The sequence below is a fragment of the Petaurus breviceps genome, unplaced genomic scaffold (genome assembly GCF_028583685.1).
Source record: "Petaurus breviceps papuanus isolate PSGF00001 unplaced genomic scaffold, PetGlider_PUasm1.0 140, whole genome shotgun sequence".
Lineage (NCBI taxonomy): Eukaryota > Metazoa > Chordata > Mammalia > Diprotodontia > Petauridae > Petaurus > Petaurus breviceps.
The window spans coordinates 35,648,078-35,675,302 of NW_027185698.1; the positions used below are offsets into that span (position 1 = coordinate 35,648,078).

The following is a 27,225-nucleotide window of genomic DNA, read 5'->3' on the forward strand; positions in this document are numbered from 1 at the left end:
TTAATGCAAGTCTTTCTTGCATTAAGATGGATCTCTCAGAATAATAATAATAAGATGCAAAACATTTTCTGCTTAAAGAATGAAGCCCACTTCTGAGATAATGTAAATGCCCATGCCATCAGAGGGCAAGTATAGCCCTCCTGACCCTGGTATAGGACAAAAAAGTAAGGAAGCCAGTCTGAGTAACCTTCTCCAGGCACCACCACAATCATGTGATTTGTCTGTTCCAAAACCTTCAGTGGTTCTCTATTGTTTTCCTATAGGTTAAATACAAGTTCCAAGAATGAAACAATCTTTACTCCCATGGATATTGCCTTCTGATGAGGGAAGACAACAAAATATGTATAAATATACACAGAATTAATTCAGAGAATAAATATGAAGTAGTTAGGAAAAGAGGGCACTGGTCATTGAGGGAAGGGGGGCAATCAGGAAGATGACAACTTGACCTGAGTCTGGGAAGAAGAGAAATATTCTGGGAGGGATGCTGTAAGTCATGTATTTTCCTAGATATAAACTTGGTAAGATCAATACTATGTGAGAACTAAGTTATAAACCTAATTTCCCTGATCTACTCCTACACAAACTAAGAATGAAGCAGTGTGTATGCCCCAGAGGTGTTGGGAAAATGTTTGTATATTTATTTTTGCAGTATCTTTGAAGTAAATGCTTTGTAAAGGTGAACCAATGTGGTTAAATAGAACTTAGGGTACTAGTCACTGTCCCCTACCAAGTTTTGCCACTGGACTTCCATGACTCTGGAAGATAGAGTGAGACTGATGATTTTGCTCTGTCCCACTCCTATTAAATTCATGCACAAGTCAAGACACCACCCTCACAATGTCACTGGTCCTCTTCAAGAATGAAGGAAGGACAAGTGGGGAAACACAGCTAACGGGGGCTTGAACTGATGGCAGTAATGAAGAAGCCCCAAACTCCTCAGCCTCTGCTGGAACCCTGAAGGGAAGATGTAATAGCTTGACTCACACAGAAAGGACCAGAGTATGTCTGCCCTAAAACAGCATTTTATGAAAAAGAAGTGGAAAATGGCTATTTTTCAAATACTGTTGACCCAAAGCAATACCATGAACCACTTCTAGGCATGCTGAAAACATTTCCTAATGGGGAACTGTGTAGTCTCTGTTCAGGTGTCCCTTTAAAAGCCACAAGGTCGAGCCAATATGCAACATCCAAGACAGGGTTGATCAATGGGTCTATTAACCAAAACCATTAATTAGTGAGGAGATTGATTCCTCTATTTCTCATCTTCTCAACTGACACTTGACTTTCTTACTTGCACAGTGGCATCCTGTGGGAATTGTCACACTCATTTCTTTTGAAGTCTCTGACTTGGAGGTGACTCTCCCTCCTCTTTATCTCCTAGTTTTTCAGTGACTATGCTCTGCTTTCCCCTAATAATTCCCCCGCTCCAAATCAGCTACCAGCTGATTCAGTGTGCTTAGAAGCAACTCAGTCATTCTAGTGGTATCCTATCTGCTCCACCCCAAACAATATTACTATAGGTTTAGAAAGCAAAAAACAGGTAATATCAGAAAGCTGGGCTTAAATAAGACAGTATCAGGAACTGACATATTGAGTTTGAATTTTTTCAATAAACTGTCTCTACTGGACCCAAAGATTTTTTTTTTATGTTTTGAGATGTTTCCTCTGGAGTTCTACTTCATAGGGAATTTGTGATTCAGCATTAAAAGGGCAGATCCTCTCATATCTGTTCCCTATTTGCCTCTGAGTAGAGGTGGGAGACAATGTCAACTGGGTCTACACAAAAGAAACTCAAAGTTACTAGCAAAGTCCAGAGGAGTTTGGAAGATTTAAAGGCAAACAAATTATCTACAAAGTAATAAGCAAATAGATTCCTGCTAGTTTTTGTTTTTATCTCAGCTGTTCTGGGAAGGACATAGAGAAAACTCAAAAAATGATGACGATGATGATGATCCAATAAGTGGCACCAATTAACACCTTTTAAGATTTAGAAAGCACCTTATAGATCTCATTTGATCTTCACAGCAACAATCACAAGTTAGATGTTATCATTATCCTCATATTTAAAGATGAAGAAATTGAAGTTGAGAGAGGTTAAAGGATTTTCCCTGGCTCCCACAGCAAGGAAATGCTCAGTTATTCCTAAGTCCAAGCCCAGAGTCCTATCCATTAGGCTACCTTGCTGCATTGATCAGCAAAACCAAGGAAAGATTATGTTTTGGGGAAGACTTTGAGCATTAATGGCTGGCTGCTCAGTGGGTATGAGTGAAAAGAGAAGTGTAGAACCAAACACTTCCTAAGAAACTGAAGATAAGTGTGAGGGAAGGAGAGGCTGTCAATCATCACAGAGAAACCTCTCACCAAAGAGACCTCCTAAATTAAGAAAGGTAGAACGAATGGGAACATCAGCACCCTTGTCCTTCCATCTAGAGGAAAGATTAGAAGTTCATATTTTTATAACAGGCATTTTCCAGTTTATAAAATGCTTTTCTCAGGACCTGTAATGTTGGTAATGTGAGTATAATTATTTCTACTTTACAGATAATCTGAGGGCCAAGGAGATGATGGGATTAACAAAGTCATAAAGCTAAAAGTGTCAGGGTTCAGTAACGAAATCAAAGTCTTCAGAATCCAAGTCCTTTTCCTCATCACAAAGATGTTTTAAAAATAGGGAATATGTTTTTAACTTCTTTATACTCCTCATAATTCCCTGAATTTTATAGGTGCTTAATACATAGTCACTGACAGATAGAAAATGGTGCCAACCAAGTAGTAACAAAACACTTTATACTTTTGCCAAAACGCTTTCACATCAAACGTCTCCATGGAGATTCACAACGATCTTGTGATATGATCAGGGTAAGTTTTATAACACCCATTTCAGAATGGGAAACTGAGGCTCAGAATCATTTGCCTTGATTCCAAGTTCATAGAAGATGAAGGACTTGAACTATACCTTGAAGGATAGGATAACCTCTGGAGACGTCTGGCTCAAGCCAAAATGAAGGGCTCAACCAATCATGGGCTGCATTGCAGTGGAGATGCTTTGGGGGGCATAGTTTAGAGCAGATGGCAAGTCAAGTCCTTTGCATCTGAAATTCTGTGGGATTCTGTGACTCCAAAGCAGCTTTTTGCTTTCCTATTTTTAGCCTACACTTTATTTGTGGTCCTGTAGCTTCTCTGCTTATCACAGCACATGCCTCTCAGAGGGTTCAGCTGAGCCAGCATGTTCAATCCTGCTCCCTATTATGTCACCCAGGTTCTATAAACTGACCTTAGCAGTGCTTATCGAGCTCAAAGAGCCTGACTCCAGGTCCAAGTAGCCTTGTTACATTAAATGGCTATTTTCTAACTCATGGGTCTGGAAAATGGGATTTAATCAATGTCCATCAGGCCCTGCTTTCCCTCTAGGCATAAAGTGCTTTCTTTTCCTAGCAAGAGAGCCAAGAATTTTACATCCCTTCCCCATCATTTGTGATCAGAGGTTGGCTCTGAGTCAGAGGGAAAAAGGCCTGGCTTTGGAGAAGAGGCAAAGATGTGCAGTATGAAGAAACAGTCAAGGATCTAAGAAATACTTTATTTAGTCCTGGCTCTTCCACCACCAACTTGCTATGTGAATGTGTGTGAATTTCTTCTTCTTTCTGAGCCTCAGTTTCCTCATCTGGAAAATAAGGAGATTGGACAAGATGGCCTAACAATGTTAGGTAGGTATGCCCAATGTCCCCCAAGTACCTATCTGACTCTAGGCCTGGCACTCTATTCACTGTAGCACTTAACTGCCCAAAGTGCTATGTAAATGCCAGTTACTTTTATTGTTATTTTTGTGAATAGTTCTCCTTGGTAGTAGTACTTTCTAGAGTTTATACTCTATGTCAATTGAGTATAAATTTTTTTTGAAAAACCAAAGTCCCCTTCCATACCATGATGTGGTTACTGGTAGAAGATTTTAATGAAGGCACACCTACATAATCTAAAGTTATTTTACATAGGTTGTGTTTGTCCTTTGTTTTCAAAGAGGACCATGGCATCAGGGAGATGATGACATGACTTGTAGTTGACTTTGATTTGAGAGAGGGAGGGCTGTGCAAGGTCACCAGCCTCACTTTCTCCTCCAGAGCCATCTGGGTCCAGTGGCCAGATATTCATCAGGATGACTGGAGATGACCCAGGATGCAATGGGAGACCCTGGCCCTTTTTGGCTAAGGCCTTTTCAGGTACTCACTTAGAGTGAGGAAACACCCATTCAGTGAATAGGCCGCTTTAAGAAGTGAGTCAAGGGATAGCCCCTTTAATTGGAGAAAAAAAATCAAGCTGGGAGCGGAAGACCCTCAGGGTTGCTGTTTCAAAGAGAAACAGTTACCAATGACATTCAGTCTGAGCCAGGAGGGCCAAAATACACAGAGGAGGGTAGTCTTGAGTAGGACAAGTTGACTGATATACAGCTAGCACTTAAACGAACTCCTTCCCAGACACTGATTGAAAACAATTTAAATTCTCATACACCCCCTTATCTGAACTCTAGTGGGCTGATTGCACTTGACTATATTATGGAACTGTCTCTATTGCCCTTTCCAGTCCATTTCTAAAACTATAAAGGGTAAAAGTTATAATAATAACCAAATGGGGAAAAAACTTCAAACTTCCCCTGCTCCTAAGGTTTTACCCATTGGGGTTCCCCCATCCCTACTTCACAGGTCCTATGCAGCAGAGGAGGCATCTGGGCTGGTGATGTACACTGATTCCCACAAGCAGCTGGTTAGGAAAGATATGGCTCTTAGTAGAGACCAGCTAGTGTTACAGAGGCCTTGAAACTCATATAAAGCACTGGAATCGGGCGGCCAGGTAGCATAGCGAGTAAGAGCAGCGGCTCCAGTGTTGGGATGACCTGGAGATCGAATCCCGGGCTCAGACACTTAGCACCCACCCAGAAACACCTGGCCGTGTAACCTTGAGCAAGTTACTTAACCCTGATTGTTTAGGGGCGGCCAGGTGGCTCAGCGAGTAAGAGCACCAGCTCCAGTGTTGGGATGACCTGGATCAAATCCGGGCTCAGATACTCAACACCACACCCAGAAATAACTGGCTGTGTAACATTGAGCAAGTTACTTAACCCCGATTGCTTAAAAAAAAAAAAAAAGCACTGGAATGGAGAGTGGTGTGTTCAGTGTCCAAGTCTGACAGTCTCATTCCCTGCTCAAAAAATTGCAGTGGTTCCTGATTACCTGATGGATAAAATGTTACCTCCTCTTTTCGTATTTAAAGTCCTTTACAATATGATTCCATTCTTTTTCCCCCCAATTTATTATAGGTTACTCCCCTTTCCACCCTCCACGTTCTAGTCAATGACCTTATACACTCCTTAGAGATGACATTCCTCCCATTTCCTAGCTCTGTCCCTTTATATAGGCAATGTTCCCCTTAATATCACAATAGCTAGCATTTATACAGTACGTTAAGGTTTCCAAAGCACTTTAGAAATATTATCTCACAACAACCCAGCAGGGTAGGTACTATTATTGTCCTCACTTTTATAGATGAGGAAACTGAGGCAAATAGCAGTTAAGTGACTTGCCTAGGGTCACACAGCTAATACGTTTCTGAGACAAGATCTGAACTCAGGTCTTCTTGCCTCCAAGTCCAGTATTCTATCCACTAAACTATCTAGATACCCTAGCTGTATCAATATAATAATTATATTACCTACCACAAATGGTTTCTGTGAAGTAAAGTACTGTATGAGCTATTATGATCATTATTGTCCTTAATTATTATTATATGACTGTTGAAGTATAGCATTATAATTTATTTTTTTAATTATCATAATAGCTTATATTTATGCAGAACTGGAGGTATGGTGAATAAGATAGCTGGATTCAAATCCAGGAAGATCTGGATTAAAGTCCTGCCTCTGACAAAGACTATGGATGACCCTGGACAAATTCGCTAACCTCTGCAGTGTCCCCAGACAAATCTGTAAGGCTGTAAAAGAAGAAGAAGGTGGTGGTCTGCATTAATTTCACCACCTAGAAGTTCCTTACACCAATGAAATCACAAGTCCTATACCTAAGTCTATGTAACTTTTAAGATACTACTCATTCATTCATGTAGTATTATGAATCTTTTCTGATATAAACCTTATTTGTTGGATTATATAAATATTATCATCCCCATTTTTTTTTAGACTGGAGCCATGCTTTCATATGTAAAGGGAATGCCTGAAGAGGAAACTTCCTCACCCAGTGTAGCTCAGCAATTTTCCACCATCCACTATGGTGGATACTGTACACTGTGGTAGACCTCTTCTCCCACTTCTACAGGTGAGATCACTTGAATCTCACAGCCCCAGTGCATTGCCATTCCCCTCTAATCCCCATGGACATCACCTAGGTAAAGTCTTAGCTGGGACCTAAAACCAAGTTTTCTAAAGTGAATTTCATGGTCTTTTCATTGTTTCAAGAGCTTGAAGTGCCTTGGAGGGTCACACTGACATTGCTGAGAGCAATGAAGAGAAGTGCTAGTTAGTACTGTGCATGCCATTAGGCTTAGGGGGCAGCAGAAGGGTCTGAGTTCAAGGATCTCTCAAGTCAGTTTGAGCTGCAACACTCTATGGTTCTTCAGAATGTTAGATAATAATGACTGTTTCCATGGATATATCTGGCAGAGTCTTGGCTGAACCCATCTTCACAGTACAGATACCTATGCTACAGCCATGTACTAACATCTAGATCTCAGGGGCAACACAAGGAACAAAGGTGTCTATAAACTCTCCCTTCTGCACACAAGGAAGATCTAATTATGGTTTGGTATCTGTGCTGTAGCTGTGAAGTTTTCCCAGACTAAGATCATGCCATCCCCGGGACTTCTGAAACCCTGGCCACCGTCCCTGCAGGCAAGAGGACAAAGACCACTGGAGCAATGGGGCGAGGGGCAGGCACTTACGCTTGGAGTGCTTGTCACAGAGGGCCGATGCTCTCATGTCGCACAATCTCAGGGACCCTTTACTGCTGCTGTAGACGAAGAGGTTACAGTGGTGGGGATGGAACTCTGAGGCCGTGATCACTTCAGTCAGGTCCTCCATGTTGGCTGGCTTGATGTCAACAATGTCTGGGGAGAAACTGGGTTAAGGGACAGACACACCATCTGGAAGCCAAGGATGACCTTGGGCTATTTTGTGAACCCAGGACCATCAGGAAGGGAGAAAACAGCAAATAAACAGCCCCTGGAATTTGCAGAACACTGTCCAAAAGTCTGTTACTATTCTTTTTTTTTTTCTGCTTTTTGAGGGGGGAAAGCAGGGCAGTTGGGGTTAAGTGACTTGCCCAAGGTCACACATCTAGTAAGTGTTAAGTGTCTGGGGCTGGATTTGAAGTCAGGTCCTCCTGACTCCAGGACCAGTGCGCTATTCACTACGTCACCTAGCCGCCCCAGTCTGTTACTTTTCAAAGGACTTTTTCAAAGGTTATCAGCTTTTCAGGCATTGAAATGCTCTCATATCCTAGAGCTGAAGGGGGAAAGTAACTTAACACAAGCTATTAATTTGACAGGAAGGGAAATGGGGCCTGGGAGAGGAAAAGATTTGGGTAGGGTCTTAGATCCTGCCACTATATTCAGAGTTAGATACCATCTGCTCTTTCTCCCTCATTTTGTGGTTGGGGAAGCTGAGGTTTCCTCACTGGAAGTTTTAAATACAGTTAGATGACTACTTTTTGGCAATGTTGTTAAAGGGACATTTTGGTTTGACTAAATGACTTTTCATATTCCTTCTAAATCTAAGATTATGTAGACAAGGAAGTGAAGTGGTTTATCTGAGATCACACAGCCAGTGAGTGGCACTAACTGGAGCTTCAACTTTTGTTTGTGTCATCTAGTTAAGGGTTCTTGGTACTTCTCTATGCTGCCTCCAACAATCTACTCAGGTTCAGTTGCCTGCATTAGAAAGGAAATATAATATAGCAGAAAGATCTCTGGATGCCTTTGGAGTCAGAGGACCTGAATTCCAGGCCTGGCTTGGCCACTGACAAACCATGTGACTTTTAGCAAGTCCTTTAACCTTGATTTCATCATCTGTAAAATGGTAATAATACTTGCCCTGCCATACAAAGTTATTGTGAGGATAAAATGAGAGGATTATAAATATAATATACTTTCTAAGTTGACGAGTAATACATATGACAGATTACCATTATATTTCATTGAAAGATATTTGACTTTACAATTCTCAAGAAAGACTGGCTCCTTCTACCAATGAAGGATTTATATTTTTCGTAAAGATATAACTATGTTCAGTACAAATATTGGACACTATGGAATTTGATAGTTTACTCTCTGCACTCATTCAACACATATTCAACAAATATGGACTGAGCAACAGCTATGTTCAAATTAGGTCACACAGCTGTAATCGTAGCTACAACATAATTCTTGCTGGGCCAAAACAGTTTAAAATTGAATGAAAGGAAAGATGTAAGACCAAATAGCTATGATATTAGAGAGAATTAAGAGCAAAAGAGACTGTGCAAAGCACCATGAGAAACTGGAGAAGGGAGAAATGACATTTACCTTGACAGTGAAAGAAAGCTTATGGAAAAGGTGGCATCTGATCTAGGCCTTAAAGGAAGGGACTTCAACAGATGGAAGTTGTAGGAGGGGAGTCCATTCCATGTATGGTGGGAGGTGGGGAAAGGGAAGCATGAGCAAAATTAGGGAGAGGGAAGAAGGCAGACAATAAATGAGGGGGCAGAAGTAAGGGTATTCCAAAAGCCTCAGGGGCTTTTAAAGCTTTACCAAAGCTTAAAATGGCACTAAAACTTTTGGAATACTCTATATTTGAGTTTGGCTACATTTTTTTTACAAACATCATCTCAGTGGATTATCACAGAAATTCTTTGAGATATGCAGTACAACTAGAGATGAGCTAACTGAAGCCCAGAAAATGGCAAAGACCTATAGTATTCTACTAATAAGATCATGGCGGGAAATGTATTCAGTTCTAGGTACTAAGATTTTAGAAGAATATCGACAAACTGGAACACGTTTTGGGAGAAGCAGCTACAACTAAGCTGCAAGATGTTGATGATTAGTGGTATCAAACACAAATAGAAACAGATTCCTGCAGGCCACATATTGATGGAGAAAACCACAAATTAACATTATGTATGTTATACTATATTTTTATTTATTTTGTTAAACATTTCCTAATTACAATTTAGCCTGATGGCACTTGGGAATTTTGTAAGATGTGTGTTTGATACCTCTGTTCTAAACTATGTTTATGTAGAAGAAAAGGCTTAAGAGAAGACGTGACATGTTCCCAAACATCTGAAGATCTATCATGCAGGAGAGAAATCAGACATGTTCTCTACGACTTGAGCAGGCAGAACTAGAAAGAATGGGCAAACATTACAGGAAGGATGATTTCTGTTCAGAAGAAATAGAGCTATGCAAAAGAGAAACAGATTTCCTTCTCCAGCAGTGAGTTCTCTGTTAAGGCGAGTGTTCAAGTAGCTTTCTTGTCCCATTTTAGCCAAGACTGAATAGTAGTCCAAGCTACATCACTAAGGTAAATAAACTAAGTTAAGACTGTCAAAATAATTACTGCAATGTCCAATCTTCATCAAACCAATTAAGACTTTTTGGACAGACAGGGAGATGTAGCCTAATGTGTGCTTACAGTTCAATGGGTTTCCAGAAATGCGGTAAGCCTAACATCAGTCAACACTTAACAATGTGCTTGGTGCCATGCTAGGCACTTTGGAAGATACATACTATATGATACCTTCCTCTTGAAACTTAGTTTCCTCATCTGTAAAATGAGGAGGATGAAGCATAGTAGTCCTTCATTCCTAAAAGAAAAGAGATAATAACTGATACTGTGAGTTGTCCTGTAAAAAAAACCAATTCTGTGTTGGGATGTAGTTTCCTAAGGCTGCCACAGCAAGTCTTAATAGATTCATTATCATTATTGCCACCAACAAAAGCTCACATTTACCTGAGATGCATCACTGTGTATATTTCCATATGTGCAATTATTATTACTCTGCATGGGTTGAGTCATTCTCTTGACATCTGTAAAACCAACTTGGTGCCCTGGGAATGGCATTGACTATAGAGGGAGAAGACAAGTCTTTGACTCCTGACTCTATTTGCAGCCTGTGTGACCCTGGGTGAGTCATTTCTCCTGTTTGAACTTCAATTTCTTCCAGTATTACATGGGGGCAGTGTCAAGTGTTGAACTAGATGGTCTCTAAGATATGTTTCTGCTATAAGTATTATGATCTCTATATGATATAGTACAGACTGTTACAAAGTGCTTTACATACATCTCAGTGGATTATCACAGAAATCCCACAAGGTATATAGTGCAACTAGTGACAAACCCAGAAAACTGAAAAGACCTGCCCAAAACTACATAGCCAGTAAATAACAGCCAAGACTTGAACCCAGACCCTCTGACCCCAAATCTAGTACTCTCCCCAGGACACCAAGTTGGCTTAACAGGTTTAAGAGAACAAGATTGAATATGCTCAGAGTGATAGCTGTACTCCTAAATATATAACTTAAGAGGCATAGTGGATAGAGGTTAGACCATGAAGTCAGAAAGAGCTAAGTTCCAGTCTTGCCCACTAGAGCATAGTACATTGTAGCTATTTGAAGGTAATCTCTAAGTGCCTTAGGGAAATCTCTAAATTACAAAAAGGAAAGAGGAAAAGATATGGGATAGGAGAGGAGGAAAAAGGGAGAGGAAGAAAGACACTAAGGGGAAAAGAGAAGGCTAATATACTCAACGTGGCCTCGAAATCGGGAAGACCCAGGTTCAGGTTCTGTCTCCAATACACTCTGCCTGGGTGACTATGGAGCAGTCCCATAAGGCCTCCAGATAGTGCTCTAGGACTACAATTTATAGATAAGTTCATTGACATCAATGGAGGGAGTCTCAACACCTGTGGCTCCTTATTACCTCCTGGATCAAATATGAATGCATTGTTTGGCATTTAAGACCCTTTGTAGTCTTTCCCTCCTACCTTTCTGGGGTTCTAAAACTGCAATCCTCTTTAAGCATGTTATGATTCAGTGAACTTGCTGCTTTGAATACCACACTCCAAACCTAGTCCCTTACCACTGGCTGTCCCCATGTAGAGAATGTACTCCCTCCTCATCTCTGCCTCCTGACTTTCGTGGCCTCATTCAGGACTTATTTCAAATCTCATCTTCTGCAAGAAGCCTTTTCTGATCCACATCTGTCCCTCTGCACCTCCCCCAGTTCACTCCCTCTGTGATTATAATCCATTACACCTATATATATATATATATATATATATATATATATAGAGAGAGAGAGAGAGAGAGAGAGAGAGATCTTGTATGTACAGTTATTTGCATGTTGTTTTCTGCTTTAGCATTTGAGCTCATTGAGGAACATGTTTTTGCCTTTTTCTATATTTCCCTTTCACTGATCATGGTGCTTACCACAAAATAAACACCTCATAAATTGACAGACTCGTGCAATTACAAGTCTAAACCAACCAACCTTCCCTCCCTCTCCCTATAAGTATATGTCTGTCTGTCTATCTAGCCATCTTCTCTCTCTCTCTCTCCCCCCATATATATGTATATATATATACACACATACATAAATACACATATGCATATATTCACATACATATACATATATCTATATAAAACATTCTCTGGTGTTAAAACATATCCCACCATATGCTTGTGGTTGGTCTGAAACTGTTCTGAATTGTTAAGTTAACTTTAAATTGTGTCTAGAAAGAATTGCAACTATTTACAAAATGCCAGTAAGCTCAGAATAGATGCTTAATGTTCCATTCATCATGGTCATAAAGAATGGGTTAGAAGTTCTTTTAATAGAAACAGTTCCATAGTTTTGTCATTTTAGCCTTTTAGAAATACATTTCATAGCCTGCCTAGGACGGAGGGCCAGTTCCTGAGCTCACAAAAGGTCACTCCTGTCTCAAAGGTGCCACTACTATTCGAAGGAAGATAATTACATTCATTCAGCAAATATGTTTCCCACTTAACACGTTGAAAATATTGAGAGTAGTGAGATGTAGTGAAAACAGGGTTGTAAATGGAGTCAAAAGACCTAGGTTCAAATCTCTGGCTCTGCCACTGACTAGCTCTGTGACCTACCTTGATGATGTCACTTCCCCTTCTAGCTCCCAGTCTCCTTGTCTGTAAAACAAGGGAGTTGGCCTCAGTGAACTCTAAAGTTTCACCCAGCTCTAATCCTATGATCTATGATCCTATAAGTACTGAAAGACTCCATTGGATAATGGAAAGTAGTAGAAGACACTTTTAATCTGTTACTTAATCTGTGAAATGGGAATAATAACACTAATAGTACATATCTCAAAGGATGGACAGATATTGAAAGTGGTTAGTAATCAGTAAAGTGCTATATAATAATAAGCTATTAAGGGACGGGATTAAGAGAAAGCAAGGAGGAAGAGGACAAGGAGGAGGAGAAGAAGCAGCTGTAGCAGCAGCAGCAGCAGCAGCAGTGACAAAAGCAGCAGTAGCACCTTCTGGTGGGGAGCTCTTGGCACTGAATTAGGCTGGTCCTTGAATAATAGCCACACTCCACTTAGAAGCCTGGACTCAAAGCCTTTCCATCTTGGTAGGACCTGCCATTTCTCATGCTCTGTTGACACTGCTTTCAAGAATGGATGCCCAGTTCCAGGCCAGAATGAGTCAATGGAGTAAGGCATCAGTAAAGGGACAGTCTCAATAAAATCCCCAAATAGCCATACAAGGCATCGTGGGCTAAAGACCAAATGAAAAAGATAACTGGTAAGTGCTATGAGAGTTCAATAAAGGAATATAGTGAGCAACCACAGAAACTGTGGAAAGTTTCATGGATTTGCATTAACTTCTACACTATGTTTTCGCCTTTTTCCTGTGGAAAGTTTCAAAGACATTTGAAAAGGGTCTTGAAATTCAGGGAAGAGTTGGATGAGCAGGAGGGTGGGTCCAAGGTATTGTAGGCTGAAGGTCTAAAGCACTGTGGTCCCAGATTCACATCCTGGATGAGCCCACCTTATTTTGTCCCTTCTTAAGAAGTGTAGTATGGTACAAAGAACAAGTGATTTGGAGTCAGGGAACCAGGTCTGAAATCCTACCTCTGCCATCTGAATAAATCATTTACTCTCTCTATGTCTCAGTTTCCTCATATGTAAAATGAAAGAGGTGGGCTAGATGACCTCTGAGATGCCTTTCAACTCTGGATCTATGATTCTATGAGCTAAGGAATGGAGAGAGGAATAAGCAAGGCAAATTTGAGGGTCAGCCCAACTGGAGCCTAGATTTGGGGAGCATGGGGATGGATGCCATTTGAATTGTACAATTACAAAAGAGATACTGTCAAAATTTCTTCATAAAGATAATTTCAAAAACCATGACTGAGCCCTTGTGTTCATTTCCTATCTTTCTATCTTCCTTTGGAAAGCCATTGCTTTTTGGTGATTCCAGTGGGTTCAAAAGACCCAACAAAACTGGTGACCCTATCTGCACATTGGAAGAGTTGGAGAATTGCTCAGTCACTGAGAAATGAAGAAGATATCAAATATAAACAGGGTATGTGGATCAGTAGGAGAAAATGCCTTCTTTTGTGAGCTGCTGATGGGAGGAAGACTTGATAGATTCTCTGGGCTATGGCCAATAAAGAACCATTTTTGCTGAATGATCAAATGAGCCAATTAATATTCTATTTCCCAGCAGACATACAAAAAGAAAAGAAAACAGCTATGTATTTTTTTTCAGGGTAATGGCTTGAATTACTTGAGATGGGTGAATTCTTTGGCATTCTCTGCAGTGTACGTAGTGGTCCAGCCAAGACCACAGAATCTCAGACCTGGAAAGGACCTCAAAAGTTATCAAAGGTATAACTTTCATCTGACTAGAAAATGCCCATGCAATATCTCTCACAAGTAAACTCCTCTGAAAGACCATCAACCAATGGGGAGCTTGCTAGGCCCAAAGTGATCTAGTGTTAGACAGCTCTGATCTTTAATTTCCACTCTATGTTTTCTCCTGTAAGCAGAACATGTCTAATCCCCTTTCCATATGAAGGCTCTTTAAACACTTAAAGACAACTATTTCTCCTTCCAAATATTTTTTTTAAAGCAACTGGGGTTAAGTAACTTGCTCAAGGTTACACGGCCAGTTATTTCTGGGTGTGGTGCTAAGTGTCTGAGTCCGGATTCGATCCCCAGGTCATCCTGACACTGGGGCCGGTGCTCTTACTCACTGTGCTACCTGGCCACCCCCCCTTCCAAATCTTAGTGTCATATAAACCAGTACTCAACTTGGACCTAGGAAACATCTGGGTAAAAATACAACCTCTAACATTTTTGCATGTGATATTGGTCAAGTTCACCTAACAATTCTAAGCCATCTGTAAAATGGGGAAAATAATGCCCACAGTACTAAACTTTATAGAGCTATTTGAGAATCAAATGAGACAATGTATGGAAAGACCTTTGCAAAGTGTTAAGCACCATAATTGTGTCATCATCATCATCATCATCATCATTATCATGGTTTTCCTGGCTAACCATCTCCACTGCCTTCATTCAACTGTTTTGTAGAATGGTTTCAAGTGTACATCCTACCCTGGCCACCCTTCTCTGTATTCCCCAGTCTATCAATTTCCTTCCTAATATGCACAGGTCAAAACTGAAAAACACATTCTAGACGTGATCTAAGCACCTCTGTTCCTGGTGAGTCTGAATAAAGTCCAATCTCCTTACTGAGGATCCGAGGCTTTCCATGATCTGGTTCTAAACCAGCTTATCAGTCTTAATTGCTCACACGTGTGTTTTCTGCTTTACCCACTGTTCAGCCTCTAAACACATCCAACCTTTTTCCGTCTTCTTAATTTTGTTCATATTATTCATTGTCTCAGGAACAGTCTACCTCATCTGTGCCCTCTCTTCAACCAAATCCTACTCATCTGTCAAAGTTCAGTTCATGTCACCTCCTTCAGTAAAATCTTCCTTGATTACTGCACACGTTCTCTGAGCTGTTACTCCCAGGCTTTTTAACGCTTAGTTTTCTAAGCATTTTAGATGTTTGTTTCGACCTCAGCTAGACTACACATGCCTTGAGGGAAGACACAGGTCAAAGAAAAGCAGGATCAGAATTAGAAGGGACTCTTCAGGGGCATCCAACTAGTCCATCCAACCGTATCTGAGTAGAAGACTACTCTGTGGTATCCTTGACAGGTGGTCCTCCTGGCATTGCCTGAAAGCTTCTAGTGCAAAGGATTTCACTAGCTCTTGAGGTGACCCATTCCATGTGGGGGCAGCTTTAGCTATTAGGAATTATTTCCTTATATACAAGGGGAAAAAAATGATCTGGCAGGGACCTTGAAGGTTATCTAGGTTAACTCCTTTACATAAAAGGAGCCTGGATTTAGGAGAAGGGAAATCAGTTGCCCCCAAAGCACTTCCCTTTTTACTTAATCCTGCTTTGATTGTTGAGATCTTCCTTATATTTAACCAGCTCTGACTTACTCTCCAAGTAACCTTGGGTACTTGGGTTCTCTGTGTATTTTCCTTAATAATGATAATAATAATATTCCTTTAATAATCTATAAGGACAGAAGCAAAGTCTTATCTAAATGTTTTATCTTCTCTGGCACAAATCATGATGTTCTGAACACCACAGGTATTTAGTGAATACTTATTACTTACATTGAAGGAGAAAAGGGTTGATAGCATGGTGTAGGGACAACTAATCCATACATAAGGATCTCTGCAGTCTTTATTTTGACATAGTTTTAGAACGTAATGCTGTCTGTGTCTTACTGCATTTTTATTTATTTTGTTAAATATTTCCCAATTCCATCTTACTCTGGTTTGGTCAAAATTTTGGAGAGCTGTGTGTTGGATACCTCTGGTGTATGGGAATTAGCACAATGGATTTAGAAATCAGAGGCACTGGCTTCGAATCCTGACTGATATTTATAATATATATATGCCTATTTCAACTCTAGTCACTTGGTTCCTTATAGGTAAAATGAGGGGGCTTGACTAGTTGATCTTCCACCTCTAAAATTCCATGTTTCAAGATCCTTTCCAACTCTAAATCCTGGAAAGTACATTTTAAGGTTAAGAAGCCCAGTTATAATTTCACATTTACTTTTTTTTTTTTTTTGGAGGGTGAAGGGCAGGGCAATTGGGGTTAAGTGATTTGCTGAAGGTCACACGGCTAGTAAGTGTTAAGTGTCTGAGGCCGGATTTGAAGTTAGGTCCTCCTGACTCCAGGGCCGGTGCATGACCTAACTGCCCCATAATTTCACACTCAACAGAAGGAAGTATGCAGAGGGAGCTGAAGAATTCTGGACTGAATGGAACAGAGGGTGCATGGAAGGGAAAAGAACAAGATCATTAGGATCATTAGGGTGAGGCTAACCAATGGAAGGCCTCAAAAGCAGAGCTAAAGAATTTTTACTTGTTTGGTCAAGCAATAGGGAGCCATTGTCAGTGTTTGAGCAGGGGAGCAATGTGATGAAAATGGTGCTATAGAAGATTTTCTGAGCTAAGGCACCAAAAATGATTCATAACGGGGGAATCATGCACATGGGCAGACCACTGAGGAAGCTGTTACAATAATATAGGCTTGAAGAGAAGAGGCTCTAGACTAACACTTAGAAGATCTAGGATGAATTCCAGTTTTTCCATTTTCTAGTTGTGTGACTGGGGGCAATTTACTTTGCCCCTATGGGCCTCAGTTTCCTCATCTCTAAAATGGGGATAATGTATGCTGTACTTCACAGGGATATTTTGAAGAAGGCATTTTTTAACCTTTAAAACATTACAGAAATATAATTTTTCATAATCATTATTACCACTACAGTCTAGTGAATAAGAACTAATCTTGCATCGCTGATAACATATTGTTTCTAGTTCTGGAAAGAGACAATAAGATATACTTTCAGAGTATACCTATTGGATTTTAGCATAAAGCTGAGTGGGACCTACAGGAATCCAAGTCCCTAGTGACATATTGCTATATGTATAAATGTCAAGCACATGTTTTTCAGCCAATTGGTCGTTAAAAGTTGTCATTCTGTGAAACGGTTTTTATTCTTTTTTAACATTTCACTGAAATAAAAACTGTTGTTCTGTTAAAAACAGAATGAGGCCCTCCACAAGCTGGCTCCCACCTACCTTCCCATCTTGATTTTGTATCTCTCCTCCCTTCCCTGCCTCCCCCCACCTTGACAATCTTTACATTGCAGTCAAACCAGACTAAGTAAGTTTTTGGCAGATTTGACATTCCATCTCCCCACCTCCAACCAGTTGCATGAGCTGGTCCTCTTTTCTGACCTACCCTCCCACCTCATTCCTGCCTCTTCAAAACTACATCCTCCTTCAAGTTCAAATTCAGATGCTACCCCATCCATGAGGCCTTCCCTTATTTCTCCCACCTCAGTTGTTAGTACTCCATGCCACCGAAATACTCCCTTATTTATTTGTGTCTGTTAAACCTCCTGGTACAAGGAACCTTAGTTCAATGAGACCAGATACTGTTTTGTCTTGGTTCTGGCAGCTAGGGGGAAGAGTGTATAGAGCTTTGGACCTAGAATTAGGAAGACCTGAGATCAAATCCAGCCTCAGACAATAACTGGGCAAGTCATTTACATCTATATGCCTCAGTTTCCTCACCTATAAAATGGAATAATAATTGCATCTAAGCCACCCACCCCCAGGTTATAAAGATTAAATAGTAAGCTCACATATACAATCTCATTTTATTCTCTCAACAGCTTTGTAGTAGAAGCTACCATTCCTATTTTACAGTTTAAGAAGAAAATGAACTTGGAGATACTAAGTGGTATCACAGCACATGGTAAAATCTTAGCCCAAGTCCTCCTGACTCCATTTCCAAGTATGTAAAATATTTTATAAACATACATCACAAGATGTCAACTGCTATTATGTAGCATATATCACCTTATTTTTATTCTATTTTGTTTTTTTCTTGGTGTTGTTTTCCAAAACACAAGAATACAAGAAAAACAATGGATAAGTTGTGTTTTTGGTTAATCAGCATGCTATTTTTTAATATTTTTAATATTTTACTATATTAAAAACTAATTCAGAGGATAGAATTACACAGATAGCCCCTCATTTACACAGGGCAACATTCTAGCAAAGGAAGGCTGTTTAGTGTAATGGATAGAGTCCTAGACTGGGAACTCAAAGATGTGAGTTTGTATGCTGGTTGGACATGCCACTTCCCCTTTCTAGTCTCTGTTTTCTCATCTGTAAAATATGGAGGCTGGGTAATCTGTAAGGCTCCTTCAGATTCTAAAAGTCTATATGAGTCAATTAATCCATTCTGAATTCAACACCACACATGGCATGTCTCTCCGAAGTAAGGCGGCAGATAGCCAGATGTTAAGAGTCCAGTAAGAGAGTAATTTTCTGAATCTTTTATCTTGCAAGCCTGCTGTTCAAAGACACTGGTTTGAGAATGGATTATCAATAGGTTAATGGACTTGGCCTTTTGGCTTGATTACAGGGTGTTTCCAGAGGCAAAATAATGGCCTGCCTGTAGGTTTTAACCACTTTCATTGCCATTATGACAATTATGGGCAATTGCTCCGTCTTCAACCACTTCAATGGATGTAAGCACCAGGCAATGCATTCTTTTGGCGACCTAGTGCACCCCGATTATATCTGCAACCTCTATGATCCTCTGTGAAGCCCTGCAGCTTGGATGGAGGCAGAAGGCTCATTCTACTCAAGGCCTGGCTACCTCTAATTGCTGCTAATGCAAGGTTGTATTGATCCAGCACTTCTGATTACATCTGCGGGACTGGTAATGCCATGTACTCCCTATTGCCAGCTGACATCAATGACCTTTGGGACTGCAAGGTTTACCCTGGATCGTACTGTAAAAACCCCAGGGCTCTCTCTCCATGAACTGTTTCTTATATCCTAACTCTATCTTTTCGGGTGACCTGTGATTTCATTGGCAGAAGCAAATTGTAGTGTGCAAACTCTATCCACCAATGTGCAACTTAGAGAGTTGGAAAGTTGCCCTGTGGGCCCTGAAAGGTTAATTAACTTGCTCTGGGTCACAAAGCTAGCATGTATCAAAAGCACTACTTGAGTCTAAGTCTTCTTGATTTTGTTTACCACACTTCCTCTTAAAAATTCTTAAATTGTTCAAAAGATGTGGTCATTTTCTATTTCAAACTTAGGAGTAAAATATGGAGATTGGATAATGGGATTGCTTTTTTTTTTTTAGCAATCTGACTCAAACAACCATTTCATGAAGTGTCCTTCCCCTTTGAAGGGGGGACATTATTTTTACCACCATGGAAATTCAACATGACCCAAACCAAATTAATCATTTTCCACTGACAATTTTCCCCCTCCTCCATCCAGATTTTTCTATTTCTGTTAGCCCCACTTCCATAAAAGTACAACCTTGATGCCTCACTGTGATGTGGGGGTCCCTCAGGGGATCCTGAAAGCTATCACCATGAGTGATAAGTTTTGGCAGGTTCTACCACATTAACAAGGATCCTGACCCTTTCTGCTACCTGAGGACCAGGTTGGAAAAACTGTTAGGATGGAAAAACTCATTAATAGAAGGCTAACCAGTGGGAGATGAATCCTTTGTCAATGGTGACCTAAGAAAAGTGAAAAATAACTTTCCATCCTGGAGCTTTCAGTCCCTTTCTGCTTCCATTAGGATGCTGGTAGAGTAGAGGGGAAGTAGGCAGGCATAATGTTTAGACTGACTATAAACATTAACTATCAGTATTCTAAAGGTGACACTCCTGTCCAATGTCCAACAACTCAACACCTTACCAGAGCAACTGAATCATGTCTAATTTGGACATTTTTGCTATAAATTAAACCAGAAGATATAAAGATGTTGTAGCTATGGTAGGCATATCTCTCCATCTTGAGAAACTTCTGAAAAATATCTCAATGATATCCAGACTGTCCTTATCTACAGAATAGACATCATCTGACCTATCAATTTTTTAGGAGGAATAGGAAAGTTGGAGAAAGGGGACATGAGACATCCAGACCCATTACTTCACCAATATGAATAAATTCTGGTATGATGACCCTATCCACTGACATAGACCAGAAACTCCTCTGTGACTTATGACCTAAGGGATTCACCTGGGATTTTAAGAGATTAAATAATTTGTCCAGGCTTGCACAACAGTTAGATATCAGAAGGAAGATTTAAACCTAAGTCTTCCTACCTTCAAGGCTGACCCTTTATCCACAAGGTCATGTTGCCTTCTCCATTCTAGGCACTGCCAAAATTAAATCAGTCTGGAATGTCTTATTAATGAACCTATGTTATCTTATGACACTATAGGACTTAGATATGGAATTAGAAATGACTCTACTTTATAGATGGGGAAAGTGAGACCCAAGAAGGGTAAGTGACTGATCCCATGTCACAGCTAGTCAGCAGCACAGTCATGATTCACATCCAAGTCTTCTGACCACAAATTCAGCTCTCCTCCCATTACACTACACTTCCCTCTTTAAGTGATCACCAAGTACCCCTTTAATAATGCACCAGACAAATCATCCAAGAGAAGGTGGTCAGGTATCAAAGATCACAAACTTAGAGTCAAGAATCCACTTTTTTTTCACACTCTCTGGAGATTGGGACCATCTGCCTCTAGCCACGCAACAGCCCCTCCTCTTTCCCAGGATTTTTTCAAAAACTATGAATAGCTGGTCAACTCCAGAATCTGCAGTTTCTTTCAGTGCCCTGGGATATCCCTCAGACCAGGAGATGAGAACTTAAATATGGCAGGTAGGTGTTCTCAATGCGCTGACTTTTAAAATATCAAACACATTTTGTTTAAAGACTCAACTGTCGTTTACAAATGTATCCCAGTTGGTCACAATTAATTATCTTTTCTAATTTATTTAGGGGGAAGTTTAATTACTTCCAAAGACTAATTTCATGCACCACATTTGGCCCTCGAATACACAACATAGTTCTCGGGGGCTGAAGTGACTATCCCTGGCACATGGAATTAAAACAACAACAACTAGGTTTAAAAAGAATTTGACAATTTCATCTCTAGAGAAAACTGCTCCTCTCTGTTACGTTGGGAACTGATTTGGGAGTTATTAACAACTATGCAACTAGCTGGTGCAGTGGCTGGAAAACTGGCCCTGAAGTCAAGAGGACCTGAGTTCAAATCCAACTGCAGATACTTGACTCTTACTAGTTGTGTGTGACCTTGGGCAAGTCACTTGACCCCCATTGCCTTGCAAAAACAAAACAAAAAAACTATGCAGAGAAGACATTTGCACAACATCTTAAGAAATGGGTACCATATTGTTCCCCACATGTATTCCTTCTATTCAAGTATTAGTTGAAGATCTATCAGGTACAAAACACAATGGGAAATACTCCATGGAGAAGACAATGGTTACTGCCCTCAAGAATCTTAAAGTCCAACAAGACACTGTACATATAACTACAATACATAATAGTCTATAAAAATGCAATAAGAGACACAAAATGTATGAAAGTTCAGAGTGGTAAGAAATCACTTCTGGGGGAAATCAGGGAATGCTTCAGGGAGGGTGATAGCTAGGTTGGGCTTTGAAACATGGCTAAGAATCAATCACACAGATGTAGGAAACATTCCTTTTTACAGGTGGAATTTGACAATCAAATGAAATTGTAGAAGAAAAAAGACAGCTGATTTAGAAGTCCCTACAGCCCCTCTGCCTGCTATAGACTCATTTTACAATACTGTAAAAAAAAAAGTCATTTAATATATGACCATTTCCCTCCCAGTTCCATAGATCATATTCTGAACTCTACTTAGTAACATTTTACTTTATAAGCCCAAATTATTCCTCCCACTACCCCTTTTGCCTCATTTTATATTTGTTGCGTTACGTTTAACTCATAAAACTGCACTTTACAAGGTTAATTTTTAGACTGTGATCACTTGGGAATGAGAATAATTAGACTCATTTAAGAGAATCCCTCCCCCTGGAAAAGCAAACTGAATTATTCATGTATTATTGTTTCATATATTTGTGCTAGCACTGTCCAACAGGCTCTTTCTGTGTAACTTTCAATCATTTTGAAGTCTATTGTCTTCTGGCAGCTTGGATCCGTCTCCTCTGTTAACAAAGTTCATAAAACCATGGCAATTCACCATTATTGGTGGTGCTATTATTTCAATTATCACTATTAGTAACTTTAGCTGAAATTCGATTTGTAGATTACATGTATTTTTTTTGCTTTTTTTTTGGAGGGCAATTGGGGTTAAATGATTGCCCAAGGTCACACGGCTAGTTTTTGTGTTAAGTGTCTGAGGCCACATTTGAACTCAGGTCCCTCTCACTCCAGGGCCGGTGCTCTATTCACTCACTACCTAGCCACCCCTGCTTTATAGATTACAAAGTGCTCTCAGATACATGTTCTTATTCTTCTATTTTATATATAATATTATCCCCATTTTACAGATTCAGGAATAGTTTCAGAGAGGAAAATCCACCTGACTAGCAAGTGGTGGAGCTGAGATTTGAACCTTTATTTTCTTGATTCTCAAGCACTCTCTCCTAGCATTCTTCCCTGAATTAGTAACTACAGCAGTGATGTGACTTAAACAGCATGTGACTTAAAAGGAAGTTAATATCAGACTGGGATTCTTCCCAACTGCAATGGACTACTGATACTGTAGGGGTTGGCTGCTCACAATGAGTGCATGTACTTGTGTTTCTGTCCTGAACCCACATTTCTCTTCCTTCTACACTGTCTCATTTGATAATCTCATCAGCCCACGTGGGTTCAGTTACCATCTCTACACAAACAACTTCCAAATCTATCTGCCTAGCTCTAGAGTAATTTTCCTTTCAGATACCTCAAACTGGACATTCTGTAGGCATCTCACACTCCACATATCCAAAACAGAACTCATTGTTTTTCCCTCCAAACCTTCTCCTCTTAAGAATTTTCCTACTACTGTTAGTGCACTGGGCCTAGAATCAGGACTATTCATTTTCCTGAATTCAAATCTGGTCTCAGACACTTACTAGCTGTGTGACCTTGGCCACGTCACTTAACCCTGTTTGCCTCAGTTTCCTCATCTATAAAAGGAGCTCGAGAAGGAAATGACAAACCACTGTATTATCTCTGCCGAGAAAACCCCAAATGGGTTCACGAGGAGCTAGATATGATTGAAAAACAACTGAATCTGAAATAACTCTCCTCATCACCCCAAGTTTGCAACTTTGGTTTCATCCTCGATTCCTCACTCTCCTTCACCCCACATATTCAATCCCACTCTTAGATCTTATTGTTTCTATCTTCACAATATCTCCTTTACACATCCTCTTCTCTCCACTCATGTGGCCTTTACCCTAGCTCCTATCACCTCTTGCCTGTGACAATGTTACTAGCCTCTTAACTGGTCTCCCTTCCTCAAGGCTCACCCTGCTCCAATTCATCCTTCATTTACCTGACAGTGTGATTTTTCTAAAATATTGGTCTATGTTAGCCCCTTGCTCAATGAACCTCAATCATTCCCTAACACCTCCAGGATAAAACATAAAGTCCTATGTTGTTGCTGAGTCGTTTTTCAGTCGTGTCCAGCTCTCTATGATTCCATTTAGGGTTTCCTTGGCAAAGATACTGGAGTGGTTTGCCATTTCCTTTTCCAGCTCATTTTACAGATGAGGAAACTGAGGCAAAAATGGTTAAATGACTTGCCCAGGGTCACACAGTTAGGAAGTGCCTGAGGTGGGATTTGAACTTAGGAAGATGAGTCTCCCTGAGTTTGGGCCTGGCACTCTTATCCATTATGCCACCTACCTACCCATTACATACTATACTTGGCTTTTAGAGCTCTTCATAACCTAGCCCCTTCCTATCTTTAGATTCTCACTCTTTATGGCTGCTGCCAATATTGTATTTACTGTTCTTCACACACATGTTTAATAAATGCTAGCTGGCTGGCTGACCATATTCCTGTCTTTTTGTATATGGGCCATCCTCCCCATGCCCCGAATGCCTCTTAAAGACTCAGTTCAAATCTCACTTTCTGCAGGAATCCTTTCCAGATGCCTCCGCTATTAGCATTTCCTCCTCTCAGATTATATTCCATCTAATCTGTAGATGCCTTATAGGCATCCAACTATTTATAGACTGTTTATGGACATTAGAATGTCCAGTTCCAGGGGTGGCTAAGTGGCGCAGTAAATAGAGCACCGGCCCTGGAGTCAGGAGAACCTGAGTTCAAATCTGGCCTCAGACACTTAACACACACACACAAAAAAAACTAGCCGTGTGACCTTGGGCAAGTCATTTAACCCCAATTGCCCTCCAAAAAGCAAAAAAAAAAAAAAGAATGTCCAGTTTCTGAGGGGTAGAGACTAGTTTTTTGTCTTTCTTTGTATTTTCAGTGTTCAGCACAATGCCTGGCACATAGTTAAGTACTTAATAAATTCTTGTTCCCCTTTCCCTTCTTGGGTAAGAAAATGTTTTAATGGATTTTATCAAGATTTCCCCCAACGAGAGTTAGAACAAGCAAAAAGAGTATCTTGTTAAACCTAAGTTACAGGGTAAATCAAATAGACCCAATTTTTAACATTATGATTGGTCACTGTTTTACTATTATGGCAGCTAGGTCTATACTAAAATAGTAAAGTGGCCAGGTGAGTCAATTATGTCCTCAGTTAATATGATTTTTTTTTAGAATCAACAACTTTTATATTGATTGTCTCAGGGGAAAATTGATTGTTGTTCTAGATAATTTAAGTATGTTCATGGAATTATTACATTTGACCTGGAGGTGACCTTAGATATGATTCAATCCAATATCTTCATCTTACAATACTTTCCCCTTTCAGATGACTTTCATATATTCTATATGTACCTTGTACATATATTGTCTTAGTCAAATGTTCTATAGAAATGGCTTTTTTTAAGCAATTGGGGTTAAGTGACTTGATCAAGGTTACACAGCCAGTTAATTTGTATGGGTGTTAACTATCTGAGGCCAGAACTGATCTCAGGTCTCCCAACTCCAGGTCCCATGCTCTTACTCACTGCGCCATCTAGCCGTCCCTAGAAATGGCTTTTTATAAGTCAAATTTCATTTCCAAAAGAAATACTAATCTAGGGGTATGGGGGAGGATATAGGAGAGAGCAGATTGGGGGAGGGGGTATTCAGTGGGATCACTGTTTTGGGGTGGTGGGTAGGAGAAAGATAGGTAGAAAATATGTAACTCAAAATCTTGTGGAAAAGAATGATGTAAACTAAAAATAAACAAAAAAAATTTTTTTAAAAGAAATACTAATCTAAAATTTAAAAATCTAAATATTTACATGTCTGATTGCTAAATTTTGTATTAGTATTAGATTCTTTTAGGAATGGAAACTGACTTTTTAAAAAAAGTTATTTCTACAAACAACTGACTAAACAACTATGTAGGAACATCTCAGCAGTTAAGCATCATATGAGGTATTGCAAAGATTCCCCATGTCTGAACAGCAATGACAAAGAAGGAGTGTGTGAAGATTGTAGGCGAATTCTGAGGCTCATGGATGGAATCCTATCATGTTAAAGCCTGAAGGGCCCTTTGAGGTGATGAAGTTCAACCCCGTCATTTCACAGAACAGATACCTGCCCTCAGAGAAGGTCAGGATCAAACAATTACAGTGTGAGACTCATTAGAAAAGAAAGGCCCTGCGAGATCAACTCTTCCTGCTCCCTCCTTCATTCACTCATTAATTCATTCATCTATCACACATCAAATGAATGCTTTCTCCCTGTGTATCACTGTGCATGATGCTAGGAGGAGAACTGTGGTCCTTGGACGCTAAGACCAGGGTGCTTTATACTACATATGCTGTCCTGCCTCAGTTCATCTGGAGTGATGCTATTTCCAGAAATTACTAAGGAAATTCCTGATAATGTGTGCCCTAGAGTGTAGCAGTATAACATGGGGCCACCGTCTGCTAGCATCATTATGTCCCTCATATCTTACCTGCTTCACACTCTATTAGTTTACTCTAGACCACCAGGTAGGGGGGATGCTTAAAGTACTGACATTAAATATAATACATACAAGACAAAGATATTGCTAAATTTTTAAAAATGTGCTTCTGTAAAAAAGAAATCATCCCAGGGCTGTTCTGAGCTTCATATAGATTTTAAGGTCTCCTGCTACCCTCCAGACAGACCCCTCTGCCAGACAGTGTCACAGCTCATTCGTCGGTAGCTCAATTACAAACACAGGAATGGATAGGACAGGAGGGGGATGTATGAGAAGAATCCCTCCACTGTGTTCCTAATTCAAGCAGCCTGGGGTTCAATAGGACAATTCAATGCTTGCTTTGCTCAATCATGCTTTCAGAAATATCTGCCATTTGGTAGTCAATCCTGTGCTCTAGTCAGGCCATCTAAAACCAGGAAGGTCATGTGCCCAAACTTGGGTTACAGGCCTATGCCTCAGCTCACTCTGATCCTGCTGAAGCAGCTGGATGTATAGGCAGGAGCAAACAGCCTGAGTCAGAGGGCAGGGAGGGGAGGATGAGTGCTAGTCTCTACTCTGCCAAGAACTAGCAAGTCACATCACCGCTATGTCACTCAGGTTCTTTATCAGTCAAGTGGAGAAAATGATACCAGCCCTGCCCGGTTCACAGGATTGTGAGGAATACATGAAACAAAGCATGTTGACACACCCTGAAAACTATCTTATACTCTCTGGCTATGAGGAATTATCATTTAGCATTCTTAAGTTAAAGGCAGGCTGACAAAGTGGATAAAAAGTTGGTCTCAAAGTCAGGGAAACCTGAGTTCAAATGTAGCCTCTAGCACATACTGACATATGACCTTTGGCAAACTGCTGAACCTCTCAATACTTGGGGCCAGTGGTGGCAAACTCAGATAGAAATAGATCCCTGGGCAGCATATTGATTTAGAAAACCACAAGTTGACACTACCTATGTTTTATTGTATTTTTATTTGTTTTGTTAAATATTTTCCAATGATATTTTAATGCTTTAAGTGGCGGCTGCAGGCTCCAGTAAGTTTGACCCCTATCGTCTAGGTAACCTAGATGGCTATAAATTCAAAGAAAATGCCAACCTGCATCAGTAAAGGGGAGTTCCCTTTAATACTATCAGTCAATTAGAAAAAATTTATTAAATGCCTACTATGTGCCC

General features: G+C 40.2%; 1 protein-coding gene across 5 annotated transcripts in view; it reads right to left on the bottom strand.

The window, feature by feature from the left end:
• The window catches only part of PPP2R2C (protein phosphatase 2 regulatory subunit Bgamma), a 397,718-nt gene that overhangs the window by 34,295 nt on the left and 336,198 nt on the right, over positions 1-27,225 (bottom strand). For all 5 annotated transcript variants that reach the window (XM_069070101.1, XM_069070108.1, XM_069070117.1 and 2 more), the window contains one exon: positions 6,943-7,107. In XM_069070101.1, coding sequence (XP_068926202.1) covers positions 6,943-7,107 — 165 coding nt within the window. The remainder of the gene's footprint in view (positions 1-6,942; positions 7,108-27,225) is intronic.